The 25,944-nt window shown below is 46.0% G+C and overlaps 1 protein-coding gene across 3 annotated transcripts in view; it reads right to left on the bottom strand.

Moving 5' to 3' along the window:
* The window catches only part of FSHR (follicle stimulating hormone receptor), a 1,773,743-nt gene that overhangs the window by 1,373,636 nt on the left and 374,163 nt on the right, over positions 1 to 25,944 (bottom strand). For all 3 annotated transcript variants that reach the window (XM_086927758.1, XM_086927760.1, XM_086927759.1), the window contains exon 2: positions 5,103 to 5,174. In XM_086927758.1, the coding sequence (XP_086783884.1) occupies positions 5,103 to 5,174 (72 nt within the window). The remainder of the gene's footprint in view (positions 1 to 5,102; positions 5,175 to 25,944) is intronic.

The raw sequence follows: 25,944 nt of genomic DNA, 5'->3' as shown, positions 1-25,944 counted from the left end.
ATTAAAAGATTATTTTAATTAGTTATTTAAACTTCAATGTAATAGTAAAATAACATTTTTAATAACTATTAAGTAAAAGGTAGTTTTAGAGACAACCTTTTTCCTGATTAAAGGCTATTTGCATGAGCTTCAACTGTCACCCATCAGCCAGGTATCCTCATTGATGGCATCTAAAAACGGTTCCTCACCGAGCATGAGAAAGGCTTGGGGTATAGTGAGGTGTTGTTCTTCTCTTCACAGGATAACCAGTAGGCTGTGCCTAGGAACTTGTTTACCTTCAAAGAGGCCTCTCCTGTAACAGGCAACTGTTAGATGAATCCTTGTTAGATGAATCCTTCCTTTGTTCCTCTAGTCAGAACCAGTTTTAAGTGACCAGAGAGGAAGGGCTGCTAATTTCCATGGCCACACCTCTGAAACAGGTGCACAAGCTCTGTACTGGGGAAGAAAGGTTTGCCTTCTTGGTATTAGCTAGATGATGGGCTGTCTGGTTATTTTTAATAGGGACCAAATAAAATGCTGTAAAAGTGGGTAGCCTAATTTCTAGGAACTTTACAACTTTAGTCCCATTGGTTAGGGATGATTCATGAGTAACCTAACCCACATGTTGCTGCCAGTCCCCAATGTGGCATCCACACTACCCTCTCAGAAAACTACTGGACCTTTGGAAGATCAGAAGATAACTGAGTCTGATGTTGAAGACCTGAGAAGAGTCATGAAGCACTGGACCTGCTTTCCTTCATGAAACCAAGACAAAGAAGTGGACTTCAAAGGTCATACATTGACCTCCTGTTCAAGATCCAGGGACAGGGCCGGACTGAGTGCCAAAAAGAAGCTACAAGAGGCATTTCCATCAACTGCCCAGAGGACCTGCCCTGAACCCGGGAGTGAGTCTTGATCCCCAAGTGCTATCCCCAAACTTCTGGGACTGTGTGCTGTGTGAAAATGTAACTCTCTCATCATTTCCTGAAATCTGGAGCTTAGGAACTGTTTGGCTTCAAGTCCTCTGGGGGACTGTTCCAACACATCCAGCTGATCTGACAAAGGTACATTGCCACTGGGCTAAAGATTCAGGCTTCTCCTACTCGGAGATTTTCCGCAGCAGCCAATCTGGTTCATCAGGACCTTGAAGAGAAATTATCTGGCCTCATGGAGCCCAGTTCAGCTACACCCTGCAGTCTTGCCCCACTGGAGGAATGCAAGCACCAAAAAGGTACTGAAGCCAAATGTAATCTTTACTGGGCTGAGGCGTCAAATGTTCCTGGCTGGCAATGGACCTTCTGTGGGCTTGTAATTCAAATGTCCCCTGCTTGAAGCTTTCAGTCAAAGTCAATAGATTCACCAGAACCTCACTCAATGGCTACATGAAATGATGGATCCCTCCATGGTCAGAGTCTGCTGCCCTGCCAGGCTTAGGATTTGTGGGTTCCCTTTTATAGAAGTCTGAGGTAAAACTTCTGACCTGGTTGAACCTGCTTTCTGTATCTGACCTGTGCTCCATTACAGTCAGCCTAAAATCGTCTAATGTTTAGGTCTTGTCCTTCCATGACCAGTTGACAACGGTTAGAACATAGCATTATATTTTGAACCCAACAAAATTCATGTATGTGGTTTCCCTTTTGTTATTTTTCTCATTCTTTTTTCTTTTAAAATTGGTGTGGGAATTTTCTTGTGCTGTGTTTTGACTGTATTACTGTTTTCATGCTGCATAAATACCTTATTCACTAGCTCTAAGTTAAGCAGGTCTACTTTGTGCCATAGCTACCAAGGGGATTAGCTGAGGTTTATTTACTTACTTCAGTGTTTTCCTCTGATAAGGATTGTGATTGTCGCTTGAGGTGGGTACTTACCCCCTTAACTAATACTCCAGGTTCTTATGTATGTACTTTCAACAGCAACAGCAGCCTGTTAGTTAATTTCCCAGTATTCTTCTGTAGCTTCCCACAGAGTGAACCACTAAAGGGCGAACATTCTGTACTCATCACAAAACTGTGGTACACCTGAAGCCATCTTCATTGAATAAAAGCTGTACACATTGAAGCATTTAATGTTCTTTACAAATAAATACAATTAACAGGTTGATTTGTCATATATATTAAGGTTAGTGCTCTAGAAAGCTTAAATGGGGGCACATTTTCCATGAGTTCCCAAAGATCTTCCTCATCAATTTCAGTTAAACATTGTACCACGCAGAATCAAATGTGTACTTTCAACACCAGCAGCAATCTCTCAGTTAGCTCCTTGGCAATATACATATATAACATTTAAGTTGGGTATCCTAATAAGATCTTAGCTTACATTAAAAACCCCTAGAAATTCAGTGAAAATATCAAAGGATGAAGTGGTGTTATAGTTATGTTTTGAAATAGGGGAAAAAGCAGTGCTTAATTTGTAAAATATTAAGTGCCAGGGCTCTGACTAGGAGGCCACTGCAGCTTGCACCACCCATCCCCTTGTAATCGCTGACAAAACAACTGATAACCATCTCTCACACATGTAAAGGCGCCAGTTCAGATTATTCCAGGTCCCCAAAGCTAAAGGAATGGCTGGGGAGGCAGATATTAGCACTATTTTAATGTATATTTTATTAGTAAACAACCGTTATTCAGCTCATCTCTAAATTAGATGAGCAGCGCAACCATGTGGTAAATAGTTCTAAGTATGATTTTGACAATTAGGTGCCGGTGCCAAGCACTGGAAACCAATTAAGTGCCGTTGCTGAGCACCGGAAAGCACCAACTCAAATTAAGCACTTGTAAAAAGTGAAGTTTAAAAAACAAATGACATCCTTGATGATATCAGTTATAATTCCATAGTCAAATACAGCAAAGAGTAAGTGCGTGCACATGTGGGAGTCAACAGCATGGGCACAGCTTAAGCCTTCAAGGCAAGAATACTTGTGAATTTTAACTGTTAAACAGTGCACCTTTCACAAATCACTGAAGGTTGGGGTGGAAGAAGTACTCCATGTTAAGCAAGGTAAAGGCTGAGCACACCCGATGCAGGTTGTAGAGGTAAGTTGGAAAGTAGCTTGTGGCTTAATGTCAAAGTCTGTTCTAAAATGTCTGTGAGAAAGGCCAAAGTTGCTGTTGACAATACATTACCCACCAGTCGATATGAAGGCACATTCCTGGGGTAATAGTTGCAATACAATGGTATAGATAAATTCTATTAAGAGCTGGGCACGTTTATTTTCAGAACTTTACAACAGATTTTGACGCATTGCAGATTATTGAATAATGTAGTATGTAGGTTAGACTGATAGGTGGTTTAGGTTATGCTGTTGCAAGCATGGCTCTGAGGTTGAATGCCATTATGCCCATCTCAGGAATGTGTGCAGTGGATGTTACTAAACTACGCAGTGTTACTCATAAGGCCTTTAGAATGTGTCTTTACGGTGAAAAAATAATACCTGTCAAACACTTGACTGAAAATTGTCGGTCAAGTGAATTGTTCAAAAGATAATCCCATCAAGGGAAATAGAAAATTGTCCAAAGGTGTGGCATGTTGAATTACTTACAGCCCATAAATGATTGCATGATCTCATCATTGATGTAATCAATTATCTTTTTTGAGATGTCATATGTGATGGAATATGTGAGATTAAAAGCAGTGCATGATGGGCTGCAAGCTATACCTATCTCAGTAAACTATAACTGTTGAACTTCATAGGTTATTTGTTTTATTCATGTACATTTTTAGTTTAAACTTCACCCAGAGTCCTGCTAGAAATACGAAATTTCATTTAAATGAAGCGGAATTACATTTCTTTACTTTTGCTTATAAAGAAAAATGTGCAGCTGATCCCAGGGTCTCATTTATGAAAAATGACGCATCGCTGCGTGAAAGCAGCGATGCGTCACTTCTCAGTGCGAACTCCTTGCAACATACCTGATGCGTCATATTTAATGTATGACGCATCATGTCGCAAGGAGTTACAGATACGTCAGTATTTCTGACGTATCGGTAAGCAGAAAAGTGGCGCTTTGCTGGGGTGTGTCACAAAAGTGACGCAACTCCAACAATGCGTCCTTTCACATGGGGCAAGCCCCATGTGAAAGGGCCTGAGTTAGTCTTACGCCTGCTGTGAGGCAGGCGCAAGATTTTGACGCAACAGCATCCTAGAAGTGACGCAGTGAAATCTCATAGATTTCACTGCGTCATTTCTACGATGCTTTTTGCGGGGGAACGCCCCCTCTGCATACATTATACCTGACGCAGGAATAATGTAGCGCAGGGGTTTACAAAGTGACGCATCTGCTTAGATGCGTCACTTTGTAAATAGTGCGCACAGGATTCATGTTTTACGCCGCTGATGAGTCACAAAAAGTGACCCATCGGAAGCGCAAAACTGACGCAAGGCCTCATAATGAGGCCCCCAGGTTAGATGTGCAGGACATCTAACCTGTGGTTCTATAGGAATTCTATAACGCATATTAGCAAACCATTTATCGCCGTTTTATCGGCAGGAAACTGCGATAATTTTAACAAGGTTTCTTGCTAATATGCCCCTTTGTATGTATCACAACAATGTTGCTGCTCTATTTCTTTGTGTGTTTTATATATTTAGCAAAGGGAATTGGAGGGCAACCCATGTTATTTTAGCCAAAAGACCCGAATAAATATTCCACCATAATGTAACCTAAAATCACTCTTGGTTGTGGCCCGAGCTATGAAAGAGTAAAGATAATAGCTTATTAATACCAAATGCACATTGAAGTCTGGAAAACGGTGATTGTTCCCACGCCGTTTCATCCTTTTAACTCCATTCTAATAATTTAGAAAAACACGCATCAAAGAAAGGTCACGAGTTATTTTAGGATTATTTATTAGTCCTCTAAATGTACTTTTGTTTTAACGATGCCGATAACGATCTACAATTAGTTTATAACACCTTATCTATGATCTTGATCTTGTCCGGACAACTTTCTGACCATTGGCGCTATTTTGTGTTTTCCTATGTTTTCTGACCTTCAAACGATTGATCCGAAACATTCACTGAAACCGTAAAAGTGTCAACTCTGGTCAAGTAGTGTCTCTATTGAAAGGCAAAACATAATAGTACCAAATCTGCAGTGGCTGGGAATCAAAGAAGAGATACATACATATTTTCAACGTCCTCGAATCCAGAGAATGCTGCCTTTGGGATAACAGTCACCTTTGTGAGCACAAATCTCCTGGGAAAAAAAGCACAAAGGCGAACGTTAAAAATCAATATTTAAATGTGCGATAGCAGCAAAAAAGCAAAATGTAAATTGACTACAGTAGCAAAAATGTAATATTTGCATTTGCAGTAGCAGCAACAGAGATTTCAACGACGTTGACTGATATGTAGCAACATTTGTTTTGAGGTTATTAAAGATTCTCATCTCAACTTGTTTCATTATGTTCATGTAAAAAGGCACCGCGGTATGGTCTACCGATCCTTTGTCAGGCGTTGGCCTATGGACTTGGACAAAACCTCCTTTCAGGAGTATGAACCTGCTTTCGTGATACTCAGAAGCAGAGATCAAGCTTTACAGAAAATAAATAGCTAAAGACAGGAGCCCATAGTTTTGGATCCTGCCAGCAGTGTTATAGAGGTTTAAGAATATCAAGACTATAATCTTGATTTTATCTCATGGATTTTTCTTCCACAACCCAACTCTTTATCTCACTTCTAGATACTCTTTTTATCTCACTGCTTTCTGCTTTTGACACAGATTTCTTATGTTGCTCTTTTTTTTCTCCTTCTCTCTTACTCTGATACAAATAAGTCCTGATCCTCAAAAATAGTTGGCATTGCCCAGCAGGTACTATTATCTTATCTGCACAAATTAAGCAAGACATTGAATAAGAATTTGCACTCCATTAGATTTACTGACCGAGAAAACAAACAGGGTTGTGTACTTTTTAGCCTGCAAACATCAAAAGGGCAGACTGGTTTGGAAACTCGTCCAAGTTTGAGAACATCCACAAAGGTAACCATATGTTAATCTTTAAAATCGTGTGGCAGGTGCTTTCTCATCCTGAAATTGGTGAGATATTTACTCATGCTAATCTTGTTTAGGGCTCATTGTAAGCACACTATCTTGTGGTATCTCCCCTGATATAACTGTGTTTACAAGTTTTTGCCCTGAAATGTGGAATACCAGGTGAACCCTGTAAAACCAAATCCAATTCTGCATGTTCTCTCCCTTCCACAAACATTTATCACTTGCTTGGAGCGGTTGGTAACATTTATAGGAGCTGTTTCCTGGGTCTTGGGGGGCCTTAAAGAGGGCTGGGGCGGTGGGATGGCACGGTTCCTTTAACTTTAGGTGAGGGGGAGATGTTCTGCGCTCCCCATGCTGACATGCAAGTGCAGTCAGGGTCTCCGTGCAGCAACTGTCCGCAGCACTTGCATCTCCTCAGTAGTCTGCAGGTTTGATGTCTCCTGGCCCTTAATTATCAGGTCTGAGTTTGAAGAGCATGAGACACTAAAGGGCATATTTACAAGAATTGTCGCTAAGCAGTTTTGACATTGCTTAGCAGCAATATTTTTACCACTGTCTATTGCTGAAGTCCACCTACATGTTAGTGACATATTCACAATACATTATTATATGGCGTTAGGATCAGTTAGGAGCAGCGAAAAATGTCACTGAAACTACTGTTATGTGTCTTTAGAATGTTGATTTTGCAGTTACACACAGAAGAATAAAGACGTGTTATACTAAGCGTGGTGTGTGGTGTACTCATTGGTGAGTACCCGGGCTGGGGAGGATGCTACAAGCAGGCTGAATCTAGGAGCAGCCCTTGACCCTGTCTCCAGGCAGGTCTCCCCCCCCATGCTGCGCAGGTCTACCTGACTGCGCCCGTGTCTCTGCCCAGTTGCTGCTGAGGGAATTCGAGGCCCGCCTCCACCCGCAGGCTACCACCTGCGCCTCATCCCTGGTGGCCAGTGGTAGGCCGTAGGTTTGCTTTCCTGCTCTTGACTTGTATTTGTTTTGTATTTTGTATTGTGCCCCATTTGCTTCTGTGACCGTCGATTTACAGTATTTTGTACTTAGCTCATCTGCTCCTGTGACCGTTTCTCTCAGCTAGCTATTCTTGTTAGGAACTAAGCAGACAGCGCCTGCCGAGGTTTTAGGACTACAAGTCCCAGAAGGCCTAGCGGAAGGAGGCGCGGTTAAAAGGAGCAAAAACGCACTTCCGCGCGTGTGTAATTCATGGGATTCCTGTAATCAGCAGCGAGACCTTGAAGCGGCAGGCAAAGACTGCGGGAGCTGGATAGTTGCCAATTCACTCTGCCATGCGAGGAAGCCCCCGAAGCGGAACTGAGGATTCCGGACTTCGTCCGCGTTAAGGTAGGGAGGGTCAGAGTCGGGTCTCAGCTCTGTCTCTCGCCTATCGTTTTTTGTGAGAAAACAATCCACAGAGCATGACGGGGGAACCTTCCCTTCAGCTTTGATAGTAAAGAAGGCACCATAGTACCCTGACAGTGATTCTTCCAGATGGAGAGAAGCCGTGACTTTTCAAGGAGTTCGTTTTGCTTGAATGCCTAAGTACTGGGACAGAGTGTTGATCCCCCGTGAGGAGGAGCGCTGAGAAGTAATATCTAATTAGGGCGGCAGTTTCCAGACACCGTGGAAGCCACGCCAGTAGTGATTTATAGACATTCTAATTTCCGGAAGAGTTGTTCAGTGAAGTAACTACGAGACTTCCTCAGCGCATACTTGCTGCTACCAGCCTAACTTTAATGTCTGGTTTCTATTTTTGGTTTTGACCTTTATGTTGCGATATAACAGACTGCAAGGTTACTGCCGGATGGCGAGGTGTTTTGGAAATCTGATGTATATCTGCCTAGCGGTCTGATGTTAAGGTAACCAGGGTTTAGTGAGACTTATTGAGAGTAGACATTGTGGTTGTCTGTGTATGTTCATGGTGTCTGCTTTTGTATTACAGATCCTTTGTCCTTGCAGTCCCTACCCAACCTTTCCCCCGCCTGATCTGACTTGAACTCATTGTGGTTAATTCTGAGTTCGGAACGATCTAGGAGTGGAACCCTTATGGCATCTTCCTGATCCTGAGGAGCGTCACAAAACCTTACAATTCTCTGCCACTTTCCCCGCCGCTGCATCCCCTGCGTCCCCGCCCCTCCACTCACCCACTCGTTGTTCTAGACTTGTATTGTTTTGTATTTTGTATTGTGCACCATTTGCTTCTGTGACTGTCTTTTTACTGTATTTTGTACTTAGCTCATCTGCTCCTGTGACCGTTTCTCCCCGCTTGCTATTCCCTGCCACTTTCCCTCCCTTGCAGCCCGCCCCCCACTCGCCCATCCGTCATTCACCCCTTCCAGCTGCTCCTCCCTCCCACCTCCACTTCTTATGGTGGCCACTGTACGGCCGCGCAGCGTACGTGCACAGTGGGCGCGCCTACGGCAAGCCCGTCTGCGCCCGTCGTGCCTGGACTGTGCCCCCGCGAACACCACGCGCCTGACTGCGCTACGATGCCAGCACTCTCCATGCACTCAACCCCGGACGAGAACACACCTGCTAGCATGCAACCCCGAAGCGCACCCAAGGACTCTTCACCTGCCGGAAATGCAGCTTTACCAGCATCCGGCCCACCAAACCACCAACCAAAGAACCCAACCACTTCAGATGCATCCTCCTCAACACCAGCTCTGCCCGCAAACACAACGTCGAACTCTGGGACCTTCTCGACTCTACCTCCCCAGACGTTGCCTTCCTTACGGAGACCTGGCTGAACCTAACCTCAGCTCCCGACATCGCCATAGCCATCCCTGAAGGCTACAAGATCACCCGCAGGGACCGTACCAACAGCGTTGTAGGAGGAATCGCCGTTGACCACAGGAACAACCTCAGAGTCTCGACCAACACTTATGACACCCTCAGCACCGCCGAACACATGCATTTCCAGTTCCACACTGACCCCAACACCACCCTCAGAGGAACCCTCGTCTACAGACCCCCCGGCCCGACCACAGTTCAGTGACTCCATTGCCAACTTCATCAGCACACACGCCCTCGCTTCCACGGACTACATCCTCCTCGGGGACCTGAACTTCCACCTCAAGAACAACAACGACACCAACTCCACCACCCTGATCGACAACCTCACCAACCTTGGACTCAGACAGCTCGTGACAACACCTACCCATGCCGCCGGCCATACGCTCGACCCCATCTTCACCACAAGCCTCCACATCACCTTCAACCACACCACCCAACCCCACTTGACGGACCACCACTGCATACACTTCGACTTCAGGAAGCCGACCACGCACCACTGCCCCCAACAGATGCCTCGACGCTGCTGGAGCAAAGTCACCAAAGACCAGCTAACCACCACCCTCGCCCAGAACCCACCCGCCGACTCCACCAACCCGGACACCCCCGCCCGCAACCTCAGACAATGGATCGACAACTGCGCCAACACCCTCGACCCGCTCAAGACACCGTCCAACAGCCACACCAGCAAGAAATCCACCTGGCTCACCAAAGACCTCCAGGCCTCCAAACGAACAGGCCGAAAACTGGAGAAGAACTGGCTCCACGAACGAACACTGGACAGCTACGTAGCCCATAAGATCGCCACTCACAGACACCATCAACTCATCAGAGCCGCCAAGGGGGCCTCAATGACCACCTAGATAACAATGCACACAACAGCAAAGGGCTCTTCAACATTGTGAAGGAACTCTCCAACCCCAGCTCCAACACCAACGACATCCTGCCCTCGCAAGACCTGTGCGACTCGCTGGCCACCTTCTTCTTCGACTGCAAGATCGCCGGCATCCATGACAGCTTCAACGCAATGACCGCCCTGACAATAACAGCCCCCACCACCACCACCTGCACCAACTGCCTGCTCTCCTGGACCAGCATCAATGAAGAGGACACCAGCAAGATCATGAACACCATCCACTCCGGATCTCCAATAGCCCCATGCCCTCACCGCATCTTCAACAAAGCCTGCATAGTCATCGTACCCCATCTCCGGATAGTAATCAACATCTCCTTCGAGACAGCAACCTTCCCGGAAAGTTGGAAGCACGCCGAGATCAACGCCTTACTCAAGAAACCCAAGGCGGACCCTAAGGACCTCAAGAACCTCCGACTCATCTCCATGCTCCCGTGCCTGGCGAAGGTCACAGAGAAAATTGTCAACAAACAACTGACCCACTACCTCCAGGAGAACATAATCCTGGACCCATCCCAGTTCGAGTTCCGCAGCAATCACAGCCCTGAACCCGCCCTCATTGCTGCCACCGATGACTTCAGGACCCTGCTTGACAATGAAGAAACAGCGGCCCTTATGGTCCTGGACCTGTCAGCCGCCTTCGACACGGTCTACCACCGCACACTATGAACACGCCTACACGACGACGGGATCCAAGAGAAGGACCTGGACTGGACCACATCCTTCCTCTCCGGCAGAACACTGAGTGTCTGACCCCCCCTTCCGCTCCAATGCCACCGAGATCATCTGCGGCATACCGCAGGGTTCTTCCCTTAGCCCAACGCTGTTCAACATCTACAAGGCACCCCTCTCCCGACTGCACAACTTCAACATCATCTCCTATGCCGACGACACCCAGCTGATCCTCTCCCTCACCAAAGACCCTCACACTGCCAAAACCAACCTCCACGAAGGAATGAAGGCCGTCGCTGAATGGATGAGTAACAGCCTACTGAAGCTGAACTCAGACAAGACCGAGGTCCTCATCCTTGGCTCCACCCCTTCAGCCTGGGACGACTCCTGGTGCGGACGACACTAGGACCAGCCCGATACCCACCAACCACGCACGCAACCTGGGGGTCATCCTCAACTCCACCCTCTCCATGACTAAATAGGTCATCGCCCCTCCTCATCCTGCTTCAACACCCTCTGAATGCTCCACAGGATCTTCAAGTGGATCCCCACCGAAATAGTAGAACAATCACCCAAACCCTCATCACCAGCAGGCTGGATTACAGACCGCCCTCAACGCAAGAAAGTCGGCCAAGCTCCTGAGACGACTGCAACGCATCCAGAACGCCCACCACTGATCCTCAACATGCCCCGCCGCAGCCACATCACACCCCACCTGAGAGACCTGCACTGGCTCCCAGTCAACAAGAAGATAACCTTCAAGCTCCTCATCCATGCACACAAAACACCGGCCCAGCATACCTCAACAGACGACTCAGCTTCTACACCCCCACCCGCCAGCTCCACTCCGCCAGCCTCGCCCTCGCCACAGTCCCCTGCATCCGAAGAACGACCGCCAGTGGCAGATCCTTCTCCCACCTCGCCACCAAGACCTGGAACACCCTCCCCACCAACCTTCTGCAGATCCAAGACCAACTGGCCTTCAGAAGACTCATCAAGACCTGGCTCTTCGATCAGTAGCAGCCCTCCCTCCCCCTCCCTAGCGTCTTGAGACCCTCACGGGTATGTAGTGTGCTCTACAAGTGTCTTGATTGATTGATTGATTGGAGGGTCACTGACATGTTGCTGCTTCAGGCAGCAGGTAACGTGTAGAAAAGATAGAAAAAAGACACTACCCATGAGCAACTGCAGCTACACATCGTTAGAACAAGAAATCAACATTAAGGTATGCGACACAATATTTCCATCCTCAAAGCTCAGCCTCCTGCCAACTTGCCCATATGTCCATCCCCTTTTCACAAAAATCTGAACCCCGTCTTAAACTAGCAGGCCACTTTTTCATTAGGAACATATGTTGAGTGATGCATTCTTCTCTATGTCTTTAATAAAGTGGTCATTACTATATCATTAGACAGCTGGAAAAATGAAGGCATGGTCTATGCATATCAAAAATATGCTTTAAAGGTTCAACAGCTGTAGCATCAAGGGAACTTAATTCGCTAGAATAAATTTAGTGCTTCCACGGGTAGAGAAAATCCATCATTTTGTCTCTGCGATTTTTTCCAAAAAAAAGCTGAAAACGGATTAACTGCATAAATCATTTACTATCAATCCAATTTTCCACAGCATTTTAGACAATTACCCCCTTTAATATAAACATGCCAAGTTAGAGGGAATCATATGTACCTGTTCCCAGCAGTTATTTTTTTTCAAATTAAAGTGAGATCAATTATGGTCCAAAATCAATAGCAAAATGCATTCATTTGCCTGTGTAAACCATTCGAAGCTCGCTAGGCATGCTTTGGATTCCTTATTATCTTTATAGTAGCGCCGCACCTGAAATAGCAGCTAATTGTGTCTTGAATTACCTAAGCCTCTGTGCTTGAGCAAACATGCCCGATGCACCATTTTTCATTTTTATTTCTCAGAGTAAGTAGAGGGTTAAGTCATCTTTTCAATCCGTGTTCCTTTCATGCTTAGTATCTCACCATCTGTGTTGTGCAGAAAATAGTATTCCAGGTTAGAATTGCCTGTTGTATATCATTTCATATTTTATCTACTGCTTGACTGTTTTTACTGCTTGGTTATGAAGCTTTATTCATTGTGTTCCTGCGGTACACCACAGGCAGCACCACCAGTGAAACGAATCTCAGATTTATTTTGGAAAAATGCATTTGTGCACCAAAGCATTAGGATGTTTATGAGAAAAGAAGTGATTGTCGTTACGCAATGCTTACAACCCGATTCAATTTTGGCTTTGGGTATCAATTTAAAAGCATGTCAAATCAAATGGAAATTGTGGTAAACGTTAAAATACCACCGACGATGGAAGATGGGCTTACCATGCAGAAAAATGAACTCGGGGTCTTATGAATCTCAATGCAGTAATCTCTCATGGGAAGTCACCGATACTGTGGGTTTTGTTTTCTTTCTCAGGTGCAGAATCCCACTACTTCTACTGGCGTGCGGCAGATAATAGAGCTGGTGCCAAATTACATGACTATCCATCAATAACGGTAATGGAAAAATAAAAATTGTGCACTGTCGAGTATCCATAACTATGTAGACATCTACTAAACAGCTATTTCTTCTGAGAATCCTCAAGATTATATTTGAATATTGCACACACGTAGATGAGAACACTGGCCTGCAATCCACTCAGAAATTGCTTACATTCCTAGAACAATGTTGAGTCCCAAGATAAAATTGTAGTAGTCCATGTAGATCCGATACTGGTTTAGGGCTGCTCCTCATCACCAAATTCCTGTAGTGAATACGCTTGCACAGTACTGAACAACAAGGACCGCAACACCGCCGCCCTGCTGGACAACCTCGCCAACCTCGGACTCCAGCAACTGGTCAACACCCCCACCCACTACGCCGGCCACACGATGGACCCCGTCTTCTCATCCAGCAAGCACATCACCTTCAGCCACTCCACCGGACTCCACTGGACTGACCACAGCTGCGTCCACTTCAGCTTCAGAAGAACCACAACCCACCACCACCCTCAACAGGTTCCCCACAGAAGCTTGAGCAAGATCACCACTGACCAGCTCACCACCTCCCTCAGCCAGATCCCACCCGCCAGCACAACGGACCCCAGCATTGCAGCCCTCAACGTCACCCAGTGGCTAACCGCCTGCGCCGACGACCTTGCACCACTGAAGAACCCTCCCAGCAGACCCAGAAGCAAGAAGGCCTCCTGGTTCACCGACGAACTCAAGAACTCCAAGAAGACCTGCCGCACCCTGGAGAAAGATTGGCTCCTCGACCAGACCACCGACAACATGACCACCCTGAAACACGCCACCCGCAAGCACCACCAGCTCATCGCACCACCAAGAAGAAATCACTGAAGGAAGGACTGGACAACAACGTCCGTGACAGCAAGGAACTCTTTACCATCATCAAGGAGTTCTCCAACCCAAGCACCGGCAACAACGACATCACTCCCTCACAAGATCTCTGCGACTCTCTCGCCTTGTTCTTCCACCGCAAGATTGCCGACATCCACAACAGTTTTGGTGCACCATCCACGCACCCAACTGTCGAACCAATGCCCCCCACCGCCACCCTCCGCACCTGGACCACGGTGACCACCGAAGACACAGTCCGCACAATGAACACCATCCACTCCGGATCTCCGACTGACCCCTGCCCCCACCACGTCTTCAACAAGGCCGACTCCACCATCGCACCCCAACTCCGAGACGTCATCAACACCTCTTTCGCCACCGCCACCTTCCCGGAGAGCTGGAAGCACGCCGAGCTCAGGGCCCTACTGAAGAAACCTACAGCGGACCCCACCAACCTCAAGAACTTCTGCCCCATCTCGCTCCTTCCCTTCCCTGCCAAAGTAATCGAGAAGATCGTCAACAGACAGCTTGCCGCCGCCTTTGAGATGAACGGATCCCTCGACCCCTCACAGTCCCGTTTCAGAGCCAACCACAGCACCGAGACGGCCCTCATCGCAGCCACCGACGACATCCGAGCCCTGCTCAACAACGGGGAAACAGCGGCACTCATCCTCCTGGACCTCTCCGCAGCTTTCGACACTGTCTGCCACCTAATCCAGCACCTCACCAACATCGGCATCCAAGAGAAGGCACTGGAGTGGATCATCTCGTTCCTCGCCGGAAGAACTCAGAGAGTCCGCCTCCCCCTGTTTCGATCCGAGGCCACCAAAGTCATCTGCGGCGTTCCGCAAGGATCATCACTCAGCCCTACCCTCTTCAACGTCTACATGCGACCTCTTGCCACCATCGCACGCCAACACAACCTCAACATCATCTCCTACGCCGACGACACCCAGCTGATCCTCTCCCTCACCAGAGACCCCGACACCGCCAGAACCAGCCTACACGAAGGGATGAAAGACGTCGCCGAGTGGATGAAGGACAGCCGCCTTAAACTGAACTCAGACAAGACGGAAGTCCTCATCCTGGGACCATCACCCTCATTATGGGATGACTCCTGGTGGCCCCCAGCCCTGGGCACGGCTCCCAAGCCAACTGACCACGCACGCAACCTGGGCTTCATCCTGGACTCCTCCCTCTCGATGACCAGACAAGTCAACGCCGTCTCCTCATCATGCTTTAACACTCTACGAATGCTTCGCAAGATCTTCCGATGGATCCCAACCGAAACCAGGAAGACGGTGACCCAGGCCCTCGTCACCAGCCGACTGGACTACGGAAACACTCTCTACGCCGGAACCACAGCCAAGCTACAGAAAAGACTCCAACGCATCCAGAACGCCTCCGCCCGACTCATCCTGGACATCCCCGACGCAGCCACATCTCCGGCCACCTGAGGAACCTGCACCGACTCCCCGTCAACAAGAGGATCACGTTCAGGCTCCTCACCCACGCACACAAGTCTCTCTGCGACCTGGGCCCCAAGTACCTCAACGACCGCCTGACCTTCTACACGCCCACCCGCCAGCTATGGTCCACTAGCCTCGCCCTCGCCGCCGTACCACACATCCGAAGAGCAACCGCCGGAGGCAGATCCTTCTCCTACCTAACGGCCAAGACATGGAACTCTCTCCCCATCTATCTTCGGCTGACCCAGGACCATCTCGCCTTCAGGAGACAACTCAAGACCTGGCTGTTCGAGCAGTAGCAGGCCCCCTCCCCCAAGCGCCTTGAGACCCTTCCGGGTGAGTAGTGCGCTATACAAGTGTCATGATTGATTGATTGATTGATTAACAGATTTATTGTAGTCCCTAGGTTGCAGAAGCAACAAACTTCAAGTCCAATGCTAGATGACATCAGATCCATGCATATAGATTCGACTCTCATTACTACAGATATCTAATGACAGGCAGAGCAAATTCCAACTGTCAGGGCAGGTCACAATACATTTGAAGTTGGAGCAGGGGCAAATGGTTTACTGTGGAAGTTTCTTTGTGCGTATTAGCTGTTTCTCTAATACATAAGGTGTAACAGTTTAATCAATTCACAATGGTTGGGAAAAGAAAATATGTAAACAATTTCACATTACCAGGCAAATAAATTACACAATTTATTTCAGGTCAGATTTGCTATTTTGTGGTCTTGCTTGTTAAGCAAAAGCAGAGGGAGACTAGAGTCTTGATGCAAACTGTGACTTTGTTCCAAAAAGGGCCCCAATAATCTGAACTCTAGAGGAAACTTGTTTCTGTGAGGAATCGCTGGATCAGACTTGGTTGATTTGCACACAAGGCAAGGGCTTCTGCAGACACTGAATGTGATACATATAAAACTAAAAATCAAAACTAACTGTAGTTAAGAAATAAGAATTTAGGATTCCCAAATTATGAGAAGCAATGTAATGAGAGAAATGATACAAAATGAAGACAATTGAATGGAGAAAGGAAAGGTTATAGCAAAGAATCCAATAAAAGCAAAAGTATAGTAGAAATCTTAGCCTCGATTTACTAGTCCTGTCTTTCTTTGCTCAACACAAGGGTGACACAGGGCAACACCAAGCCTTATTTGTTATTAACAAAGCCGCACATGGCCTGATCTAAAGAATAGTAATGCAATTCAGCAGCTTGCCCTGCTGCACTGTGTTGCACAAGTTCTTAATAGATATGCTCACTAGTAGTAATCTATTAGGTGGATCAGACTGGCATCTATGCACCTATTGCATCTGCTTTTTTTCTTTTATTTTTTCAATTAAATATTTATTTGAACAATGGTGCCATTATACATAAATATAAATAAAGCAACCAAACATGTTACATACAAAAGGTCTATCCACCATAGTAAAATTGGTCATAAACATGCGTTTATGACTGAGTGTACTTTTTTTTACATCTGCCAGATTATTCTTCATCAATGCACAGGATATGAGGGGATTTGTTAAACAGAATGTGACAAATTGGGTTGGTGGTTGACATGTGTGTGAGCACTGGTCAAGCAACAGCCACAATCCCTTGCAGGGTGGACCACTAAAAGTCACACAATTAACCTTTGCTTAACCCTGGGTAGCTTCCCACTAAAAGCAGTCAGGCTTAACAGAGGCAAACTGTGAAGAATTTCTGCAGCACACAAACAGAAATAAAATGAAACCTCAACACTAGAAAACTCCCACACCAATTTAGAAAAATAGAGTACATTTTAATAAATTATTTGACACCAAAACAACAAAACCCTAATCTGCAGGACCAGGGCTATACATTTAAAAAAAAATTGTACACATCAGCCCTAAACGATCAAAGCGCCAATCTCAGATATCTAGTCGCAGGTCAGTAGGTTAAAGTAAAAAAATATGGCCGACCTTGATGAATCAGTGTTCGGATGCAAGAAGACGATTGGGCCCTGTTAATGCTTGCCTTTGGATCTAGAAGAAATTTTGAGAAAAATGTTCAGAGAAGGTAAAAATCAGTGGGATAAGGCTGGAGGGAAAGTCAATCAAGTGAGCAGATTAGTCCCAGTCTACTCCTGGTTCTCAGAGGAGTTTTGGCCAAACAGTTGATAAATCCTCAGGTTTGAGATTTGGCCATCTGGGTACATTTAGCACCATAACCAAGGGCCCAGGTCTAGTGGTACACCACATGGGGTTCCAGGACTCATTTAGGCTGGGTTCAGGTATGTTTTCAAGATGGTGGGCCCCTTTTATGTCCCTGTGGCTCTGAACGAGAGGCCAACAAAGTAGCCCTTGAAGCCAGCCTGGTAGTCCTGGGTTCAGGTGAAGATGCAGAGTTCTACAGCAGGAAAGGCTTCTGAGGATTCAAGGTAGGCTCCCAGCAGCAAAACAGTCCTTCATGGTACAGCAAAGCAGTCTTGTTGAGTGCACAGCAGTTCACAGCAGCAGGCAGTCCTCTAAGAGTCCTTCTGCAGGTGCAGGAGTGAAAAGAAGAGTGAGTCTGAATGTCCTATTTTTATACCCTGGTGCCTTTCCTCTAAAAGGTGGGAGAAGCTTCTATGGGAGAAGCTTCTAGCAAGGTTCTTTGAAGTGGATGGAATTCACTTACTCCCCTGTCCTTGTTCCAAGCTGGCTACAGTGACACTGTGGAGGTGTCAGGTCCTTTGTGTGAAGGCAGAGCACACCCAATTCAGTTGCAAGTGGGACTGTGCTCAGTTCCACCACCCATCCAGCCAGCAGACGGCTCATTCAGGTGCCCCAAATCCCTCTATTATGTGACTGTCCGGGAGGAATGCAAAAGTCTAACTTTCAATTACACCGAGTCATGTGACCTATGACAGGATGCAGTCACAAAGGGCTAAGAGCAGAAAAATGCCAACTCTCCAAAAGTACCATTTTATACTAATTGGGTACTCGGAGAATGTGTCAAAGTACCTGGAAACAATGCGGTAAGAACAACCATTGTTTCTGATGTACTTCTTTAGAATTTTAAAAGAGGCAAAGAACTCTAAAGATACATTTAATGAGTCATTAAAAAGTGTTTTTTCACAATAACTATACCGAGGAATAAAACACTCTTCAACAAGAAACCAAGAAGGAGAGACAAAAGCCACTGAATTCTGAAGACAAAATCTTTTTTATATAGTAATTTGTAAAAAGAGCATAATCAATAAAGCTGTTCACAATAGATGGTTGCCCAAATAGAAGGTGCAGAAAAAGTGCTTATGTGCAAAGTGAATGGAGAAAGAAGGGGAGTCAAAAAGAAAATAATTGAGAAACAAAATACCATAATTTGTACAGAAGCAACACTGGTTTGAATGATTCTAAGATAGCTCCACCAATATTGTAGGCCTGTTTACAACACCGTTGAGGTATATTGTTAAATGTCCATTCTACATAATGATGCTGGTTATTTTAGAATGCATCATCCAGTTTCCAGCATAGTGTATTCCAGGCAACGGAAAGAGGGATGTCAATGTTTTGACCCGTCTTGGGTGTTGAGGGTAGTTAAAAGCCTTCACATGCGGGTCTTCATCAGGACAATAAAAAAGACATCCATAATTGATACCTAAACAGGCAACGGCAATCCAATAAATGGATAGTCCGTAATATGGGAACAGGTTAAATACGTGTGTGAATCACAATGGAAAAGCGGTCACTGCATATAGGTGGAGAAGTGAGGCTTCCTAGAGAGCTTCAAAGAATGGACCAAAGCAATATTCCTTTAACACCCAGCAGGAGGCAGGGAAATCGGCAAGCACTTTCCCAAAAATATCTCAGTGAACGGCTGTGCGGTGGAAAGCGGCTTAACAATAGATAAAGATCAATTAGTCGAGTCACGAGATGGTTTGAGCATGATTGTTCTCGTGGGCCAGTAACTTGAGGGGGGCACTAGGTACTAAACCAAGGGATTCTGCCTGGGTAAAAGAGTGTAGAGGGATATACAAAGCTGAACTAGCAAGGTGTAAGGCCGAGTTAAAGGAGGAGGCATGGAGTAAGCTCACTGAGGCCTGTACCCTAAAAAACAGTAACTAGTTCTGGTGTATTGCCAACTGTCCTTTTCTGTCAGGAGGAAACACACAGACCTTTGACGCACATATTACTGAAGAGGAATGGGTTGGCTATTTCCAGGAAATGTTCAGCAGCCCAGAAGAAAGTTTAGTTGATGGCGGAGGGAAGTCGGCCCTTGTCATCACAGACGATGAAGTTAGCAGGGTATAGCAGGGTTGTCCAGGAACAAGGCGCGAGGACCCGATGGTATCCCTTCAGACCTTCAGTTGTGGGTGCCAGTCCTTACCACAGGTATAAATGTAGCAGTAAGAGCAGACCTGCCTAGCACCTAGTCCATATCCACTTTTAAACCGGTTTTCAAAAAAGGAAATAGGGATAGCACCCTCTGTTATAGGCCCATTACCTACTGGAGTCATCCTGTTAAAGTGGTGGGACTTATCCTGTTGGATAGGTTGACCTACATTTGTATACACTCTACAAGGAACTGTTAGCTGCTCAAACCATGTTTTGGGGTGTGAGCACAAGCCCTTTAGCACTGGTTTGCAGTGGGAAAGTGCAGAGTCCTGAGGCCAACAAAAACTAATTTCAGCAAAAAAAGGAGGTAAGTAGGCAAAATATTTGGAGAAAGATCACCCTAAGGCTGACAGGTCTACACAGAAGTTCTTATTCTCAAATATGCCCAAATGTGCAACAAGCTCTACAAACTCATGCACATACACAGATGTACTCCATTTGTAAAATAAGCCTTTACTCCTTTTGTTGTTTAAACATTTCAGTGATACGTATGGGCCTAAATTGTATATGGATATATTAGGCATTTCAGTAAGAAATTTGAGAACATGGAAGTAATCTTTAGGTGAGGAATCCTGTTGTGAAATCGAACATCACATAACCTATGTACTATATGTATCACTATTTTCCAAACACCTTTCTATGTTTGAATGTTGCTAAAATGTAAGGTTGGGGGCTAAATAGTGCAATGGTGGACAAATCTCATTCCAGTAGCCTTCATCCTTGTGGACACACACCAATTGATAACACATATCACCAGACAAATGTGCTTGTTCTTTGGCTCAAATGTTCACTTCACTCCTCAAATACACGCAGTCCCCATAGGCACCAAAGTAATACAAAGCCCAAACAAACCTCAAAACGAAATACAGGGTAGAGCTGAACCAAGAACACAGATATGACTGAAATATTGAAATGTTGTCACTAAAGACTGTTCTATCCAAAATGCTGATTTTCAGACTTGTTTTACTGCTTATTCTTACTCAGTAAAAACTGTGAGTTTGTTGGACAATATTAACATTAGAAAGGTGCAAGACTGACTTCCCCACACCATCCGGATATTTTGCCCTTAGTCCTGCTTGCTCACAGTGCACCATCTGTACCCCTAACCTGACAAGATAACAAATGAATTGTGCAACCTCAGAATATAACAACTTTGACTCCCCAAGGAAATCGTGGTAACAGATCTATATTTTGACTTGGTTACTCATTACCGGTGCATGAATCACTATGCCCGGTTGTTTTAAAACTTAATTTTGAAATTGTGGAATAACTTGCTGCTAATTTGCCAACATTGCTGCTATTTTAGGAATCTTGCCCCTTTTTTAAAAACCATTTGAAGCTTTTAAATTCTCACTTGTATTTTAATTCTGAATCGTTGCACTGTGGATTGGGTGCTCTGCTTTCTTTCTGTTGTCCCCTACCTGCCTGTGCCCCGGTCCACCGCGGGTTTTCCCGTTTGCATGGAGGGCACGCCGGCAGACAGCTAGTCCCCTCGCTCCCATTGGCTGGTGACGGTCAGGTGGTGCGCCAGACTCAGGGACGGCCATATTTAACCGGGATGACTGGAATCCCTCGGTTGGTTCGTATTACCGGTGCATGAATCACTATGCCCGGTTGTTTTAAAACTTAATTTTGAAATTGTGAAATAGGTTGCTGCTAATTTGCCTACATTGCTGCTATTTTCAGAATCTTGCCCCTTTTTTAAAAACCATTTGAAGCTTTTAAATTCTCACTTGTATTTTAATTTTGAATCGTTGCACTGTGGATTGGGTGCTCTGCTTTCTTTCTGTTGTCCCCTACCTGCCTGTGCCCCGGTCCACCGCGGGGTTTTCCCGTTTGCGTGGAGGGCACGCCGGCAGACAGCTTGTCCCCTCGCTCCCATTGGCTGGTGACAGTCAGGTGGTGCTCCAGACTCAGGGACGGCCATATTTAACCGGGATGACTGGAATCCCTCGGTTGGTTCGTATTACCGGTGCATGAATCACTATGCCCGGTTGTTTTAAAACTTAATTTTGAAATTGTGAAATAACTTGCTGCTAATTTGCCTACATTGCTGCTATTTTCGGAATCTTGCCCCTTTTTTAAAAACCATTTGAAGCTTTTAAATTCTCACTTGTATTTTGATTCTGAATCGTTGCACTGTGGATTGGGTGGTCTGCTTTCTTTCTGTTGTCCCCCCGTTTGCGTGGAGGGCACGCCGGCAGACAGCTAGTCCCCTCGCTCCCATTGGCTGGTGATGGTAAGGTGGTGCGCCAGACTCAGGGACGGACGTATTTAACGGGGATGACTTTCTCCGCGCACAGCGGATGCGCGCAGCAGACGTGCGCCGAAGTTGCGCCAAAGTTAAGCCCGTCTGCGCCCGTCCGCGCTGAGGACGGACTGCAGGACGGGCTATACAGGGTGGAAACTTTGACTTCGCCTGGCAGTCAGAGTATTCAGACTTATGCTCATAGGGTGCTAGTCTCACTTAAGCCCTCTCTCCTTCCCTGTCACCATAGTTTTTCTCCAGAAGTTTTCCTTCGTTCACCCTCTTGTTACTGTTACTCCAGCAACACTGAGCCCTCTCTTTCCCACCGCTCTAAAGAGCCCATCTTGGCCAAAACACTTCCTACCCCTACTGCCCATATTGAAAGAGGTTTCCTTTTCAATGCTAGGTCATTGATCAAAAACAATATTGCGTTCCATGATTTTGTTACTGCCAGGAACCCCTCCTGAGTTTTTATTACTGAAACCTGAGCCTCTGAATCCTCCGGTCCGGATCTTTTGCACGCCATCCCTGAGGGCTACGTGTTAAATAGACTGGGCAGAGTGGGTCACAAGGGAGGAGGGTTGGCAATTCTTTATAAAACCTCGGCTGTCTGTCGTACTACGACCATCTCCTCTCCGGCAGATCTTTTTCAGGCCATTCACTTCTCGATTTCTTCTTCTCCCTCGGTATCTTTCTCTGGCCTCCATATCTATAGGCCCCCTGGACCGAGATCCAGTTTCACCCACAGACTACTTAAAATTTTAGAACCCTATTTTGGTAAATCCAATCTTACGGTTATGGGGGATCTACATTTTCATTTAGATGATTTCTGTTCGAAGGATACCCTCTCCTTACTGGACCTTATGACCGCCTGCAGCCTTTTCCAGCAGGTAAACTGTTCCACCCATCTGGCCAGACACATCTTAGATGGGGTGTTCTCCAACGACCCCAGACTTTCTACGGGCTCTCCCATTCCCCTGGTTTGGTCTGACCATCTGGCGGTGCCTCTTGAACTCAAATTCCCCCCCTCCTCTTCCTTGTGTCATGGGCTCACGAAAAGGGAACTTAAAAGAAACTATAGGGGTATTACGAACAACTATTTCACCTCCCTTGTAGCTCAGAACACCACTCTAGTGTTAAGGATGCCAGCGATGCTGCGACGGAGCTAGCCAACTCTACCTCCCGAGCAGTTGATCTTCTGGCTCCTGCCTCCTATCGCTATTCAGCAAGGCGGAAACCATCAGCCCCCTGGTTTACTGAGCCTCTTAGGCTCTTAAAGCAGAGTTGTAGGAGGCAGGAGAGGTTATGGCGAAAGTCCTGGAACCCTCAGGACCGAGAAAGACATAAGTTGCTGCTGGTGGACTACAAGATAAGGGTCATCAAAGAAAAACAGGCTTATTTCTCTAAGCTTACTACGTCCCTTACCTCCTCGAGGGATCTATTTAAAATCGTTGACTCTCTATGTTCCTTACAAACCCCTGATTCCATCACAAGTTCCCAAGAGCTGGGCGACAGGATCGCGCAGTTCTTTCATACTAAAATTGCGGACATCTATCATATTCTGGAAACTCAGAGAGCCCAATTGAGTTCCCTTTCCCTCCCGACCCAACCCCCCTTAGATTGCTGGGGCAAAAGTTCCCACAAACGTTTTATCCGACTTTCCACCCCTTACACTGGAGCAGCTAGACTCTCTCCTAAATACTACTAAGTCAGGCTCGCCTCTGGATCCCTGCCCTTTGAAGATCCTGAAAGAATACAGGGAAACTCTGCTGCCTCCTCTGCTGGAGATAATGAACTGTGCCATGTCCCAGGGGATCTTCCCTACTGTTTGGAAAAAGGCCATAGTCAAGCCGCTGCTTAAAAATCCGACTTTGGATCCGGAAATCCTTAAAAATGTTCGACCTATATCATTGCTGCCTGTCCCAGCTAAAATGCTTGAATGCCATCTTAATCAGCATCTGACCTCTTTTCTGGAGGTCTCGGGGTTTCCGGACCCATCACAGCATGGCTTCAGAAAGTTCCATAGTACTGAGTCGGCTCTTACGGTGGTAGTCGACAATATTAGATCAAAGGTCGACCGAGGCCAGACCACTCTACTGGTATTACTTAACCTGACTGCAGCTTTTGATACCCTATCTCCTTTGACTTTAACAGCTCGGTTAAAGGAGATAGGGGTGGAGGGCCCAGCACTGAGCCTCCTGTCCTCTTTTCTCAGCCAGAGAGAGCAGAGGGTCAAGCTTGGAGAGTTCCTCTCCCCTGCTAAGCCTGTGAAATGTGGGGTCCCACAGGGGTCGGCCTTGAGTCCGACCCCTTTTAACATCTATGTGGCCCCACTTGCTAGGTTAGTAAGATCGCACGGGATGAAGGTGGTATCATACGCCGATGACACGCAGATCATGGTGTCCCTCTCCCACTCAGTGAGTACCTCCGCGTTCAGCTTCAGGAACTGCATGCAGGCAGTTTCCGAATGGATGATCTTAAATTCACTGAAGCTGAGCGGAGAGAAAACCGAGGTCTTGATCTTCGGCAAAGAACAAAACATATGGTCCAGGGATTGGTGGTTCCCCTCCCTGGGAACATGTCTTATGCCTGTTGAATCAGCCCGCAATTTGGTAATGATTTTTGATACTGCACTGGACATGACGCAGCAGGTCAACCGGACTGTGTCCACCTGTTGGGGAGTCATCAAGATTCTTAGAAAGATAGCCCATTATCTTTCCCCCTGAGCTCGTAAACAGACTGTGGTGGCCCTTCTGGCATCACGATTAGACTACTGTAATCAACTGTACGCGGGAATCAATAAGAGCCTGATTCTACGCCTGCAGACCGTTCAGAATGCGGCTGCCAAATTTGTCCTGGGCATTTCTAATACCTCCTCTGCTACTCTTGCTAGGAAGAGTTTGCACTGGCTCCCGATTCATCTTAGGATCACTTTCAAAATCTTATGCTTAGTCTTCAGTGCCCTAGCAGTGTGTAGGTTCAGAAGCCATTGGCTCTCTCCTTGTCCCCTACATCCCTAGCAGAAGCCTCCGTTCTGCTTCTAAGAATCTCTTAGCCGTTCCCCGAACAAATAGAGTCAGATGGGGTGGAAGGGGCATCTCCTCTATGGCCCCCAAACTGTGGAATGAACTCCCTTCCGAGTTAAAAGCGCATCCCTCTCTGGCCCTCTTTAAGAAAGCATTAAAAACACGGCTTTTCATTGAGGCTTATCAGTAGCATGTCTTTCTGTTTTTTATTTGATATAATGTTTGCTTAGGCGCCTTGACGCCCGTTGGGCTAAGTTGCGCGTTATAAATTGCTTTTCATTCATTCATTTCATTCATTCATGCATAGCCAAAAAGATACACAAGAAATACACAACATGCAGTTCCAATATTTATTTAAGCATTGTGATTCTTGAGTAAAATATGCGTGCTCCAATAATCAATACAAGGAAATAGACTAATGTTATTAGCATAATGAGAATTGTAAAAAAGATAAACAGTTCAACCATTCTGTTGATTACTGAGAGAATATGCTTACATACAAGTACTGTAATATATTATACTCCTACTTTTTGCTAAAACCAAAAAGGCAGGAGGATGCAAGTGAAGGAGGAACACATGCCAGAGATGGTACAGCTGCAGAAAATATTCAGGAACATTTCTTTTTACAAAAAGGTATGAATATTGTTAATGGTATAGTTTGAAGAAATACATATTTTTAATTCTATAGTTTAAATCTATTTATGGGATTCATAGTATGAGTCAACATGTGTTTGCCAAGAACAGCAAAAAGAAACATTACAAACTAGCTCTATGACAAGAACCTGGCTGACTTTGAACCCCAACTTTCACCAAAAACTAAAGGGCATATTTAGGACTTTTGTGGCTCAAGGCAGTGTCACAATTCACCTTACCACACTGCCATGCATCACAGGAAAAGGGTAGGAATGTGCCTTACATACACACTATGTTGCATTCTTGTCCTTTTCCCTTGCACTGACACCCTTTTGGCAGCCTAGCACCATCACAGACACCCTTGCACCAAGGTGTGTTGTAAGCAGTACTGTTTTGTGCAGGAAGGGGCACCTTACTACACAAAAACAACCCAGAGAGGCCTTTTCATCTTTTGATGTGTCCTGCTGAATGCAGCACACAGAGATAGATAAAAAACGAGGAGAAGTAAACATATTT

Source organism: Lissotriton vulgaris, chromosome 6 (genome assembly GCF_964263255.1).
Source record: "Lissotriton vulgaris chromosome 6, aLisVul1.2, whole genome shotgun sequence".
NCBI classification, from domain to species: Eukaryota; Metazoa; Chordata; class Amphibia; order Caudata; family Salamandridae; genus Lissotriton; species Lissotriton vulgaris.
This window is presented reverse-complemented; position numbering and strand designations above follow the sequence as displayed.